Raw genomic sequence first — 1,340 nt, forward strand, 5'->3', positions numbered from 1 at the left:
CATTATTTTCTGCCAAAAAAATTACAGTAGTTATTTCACTGTGCAAGCAAATCTCTTACATCCATGCTGCCAGGACCGATTGTGTTCTATTGATAAGCAGAATAGTATTTAACCGTCTTAATCCATAGGACAATGGTCTAGCAACAATAAATTTGATACAGTACAAGTTCTACCCCTTCTAGTTTCTTTTAATTAATTTAATTCCGGAATGCAAGAATTGGAACAAATGTAAAGGAAACTGTAATATGAACATAGATTATGCTCAGCTAACAAGTTTGTATGCAAGCAAATGAATATATTAGCCAGAAAGGGTGGCAACAAGAAAACCCATCATTTGGGACCCCGCTTGGAGGTAATCCAACTTTTTATCTATCACGAAAGGTTGAAATGATATGACAATAACATATAGGGTTTCATTCACATTCAAAAATAAGTTCTTGGACGATATATCAAAGAAATATCTAGTTGCTGCTACACACATGGTCATAACAATATATTCAGTATCTGCTTTTGCAACTCGCAAAAGCTCTAGAAACAGTATTATCAAGCCTTCAACGAATAGCCAGCTCTCATTTTCCACAATTAAAGCCTTTGCAAACAGAGAGGACTATGATGAGGATCAAAGCAATCAGTATTCCCAATACAATCAGCTTAACCTTCATGTTCTGCAGCCACATTTTTCTCCGGATTTGTGTCCCTTGACTGCGAAAATCTTGTGCCTGTAATTAACAATTTCCACATGCAATAAAAGGGAAATTAGTATCTTTATGACAATGAAGATTAGGAAAGCATCTAAATCATTTGTCAAAAAGCATGTTAAGATGATGTTGCTATAATATCATGTGATTGTCATGAAACAGGTAGAACTATCAATGACCCAAAATTTTCATTTAAATAATTATAGAATCTCCTTCAAGCAAACCCTAGATCCTTCCAAAACATTAAGCATAGGAGTATCAAAACTTTCTTAAACAGCCTACTGTTCCTTACAAATGCCATAAATGAGAAAGAAAATCACTTACCTGTGAATGAAGGTTCTCGGTCTTGTCCACGAGAAGTTCTATTTTCTCTCCCCTATCCAGAACCTACATGAATACAGAAAACAGATCTCTTTTGTTCAAACCTTGAAAACATGTCTTACACGAACCAAGTGCACCTCAATCAGTCAATGAAGGAATGCCATCCTGCTTAAACATAAACCTCTATGCATTAATGCTCCTTAACGCACGTCCACATGTTCAAAAGGCACATGGACAAGTACACATGAACAAATCTACACATGTGGCATTTATAGTATCTTACAAACATTTTGGTAAAACCAAATGATTCAACAGTATTAT

The 1,340-nt window shown here is 35.2% G+C and overlaps 1 protein-coding gene across 1 annotated transcript in view; it reads right to left on the reverse strand.

The window, feature by feature from the left end:
• Nucleotides 1–333: 333 nt before the first annotated feature.
• Nucleotides 334–1,340, reverse strand: part of LOC105120241 (vesicle-associated membrane protein 722-like) — a 2,613-nt gene continuing 1,606 nt past the window's right edge. The window contains exons 4-5 of the mRNA XM_011018422.1: nt 1,023–1,085; nt 334–719 (exon numbers count right to left, since the gene is read on the reverse strand). Coding sequence (XP_011016724.1) covers nt 570–719; nt 1,023–1,085 — 213 coding nt within the window. The 3' untranslated portion in view covers nt 334–569. The remainder of the gene's footprint in view (nt 720–1,022; nt 1,086–1,340) is intronic.

The sequence above is a fragment of the Populus euphratica genome, unplaced genomic scaffold (genome assembly GCF_000495115.2).
Source record: "Populus euphratica unplaced genomic scaffold, PopEup_1.0 scaffold5791.1, whole genome shotgun sequence".
Taxonomy (NCBI): Eukaryota; Viridiplantae; Streptophyta; class Magnoliopsida; order Malpighiales; family Salicaceae; genus Populus; species Populus euphratica.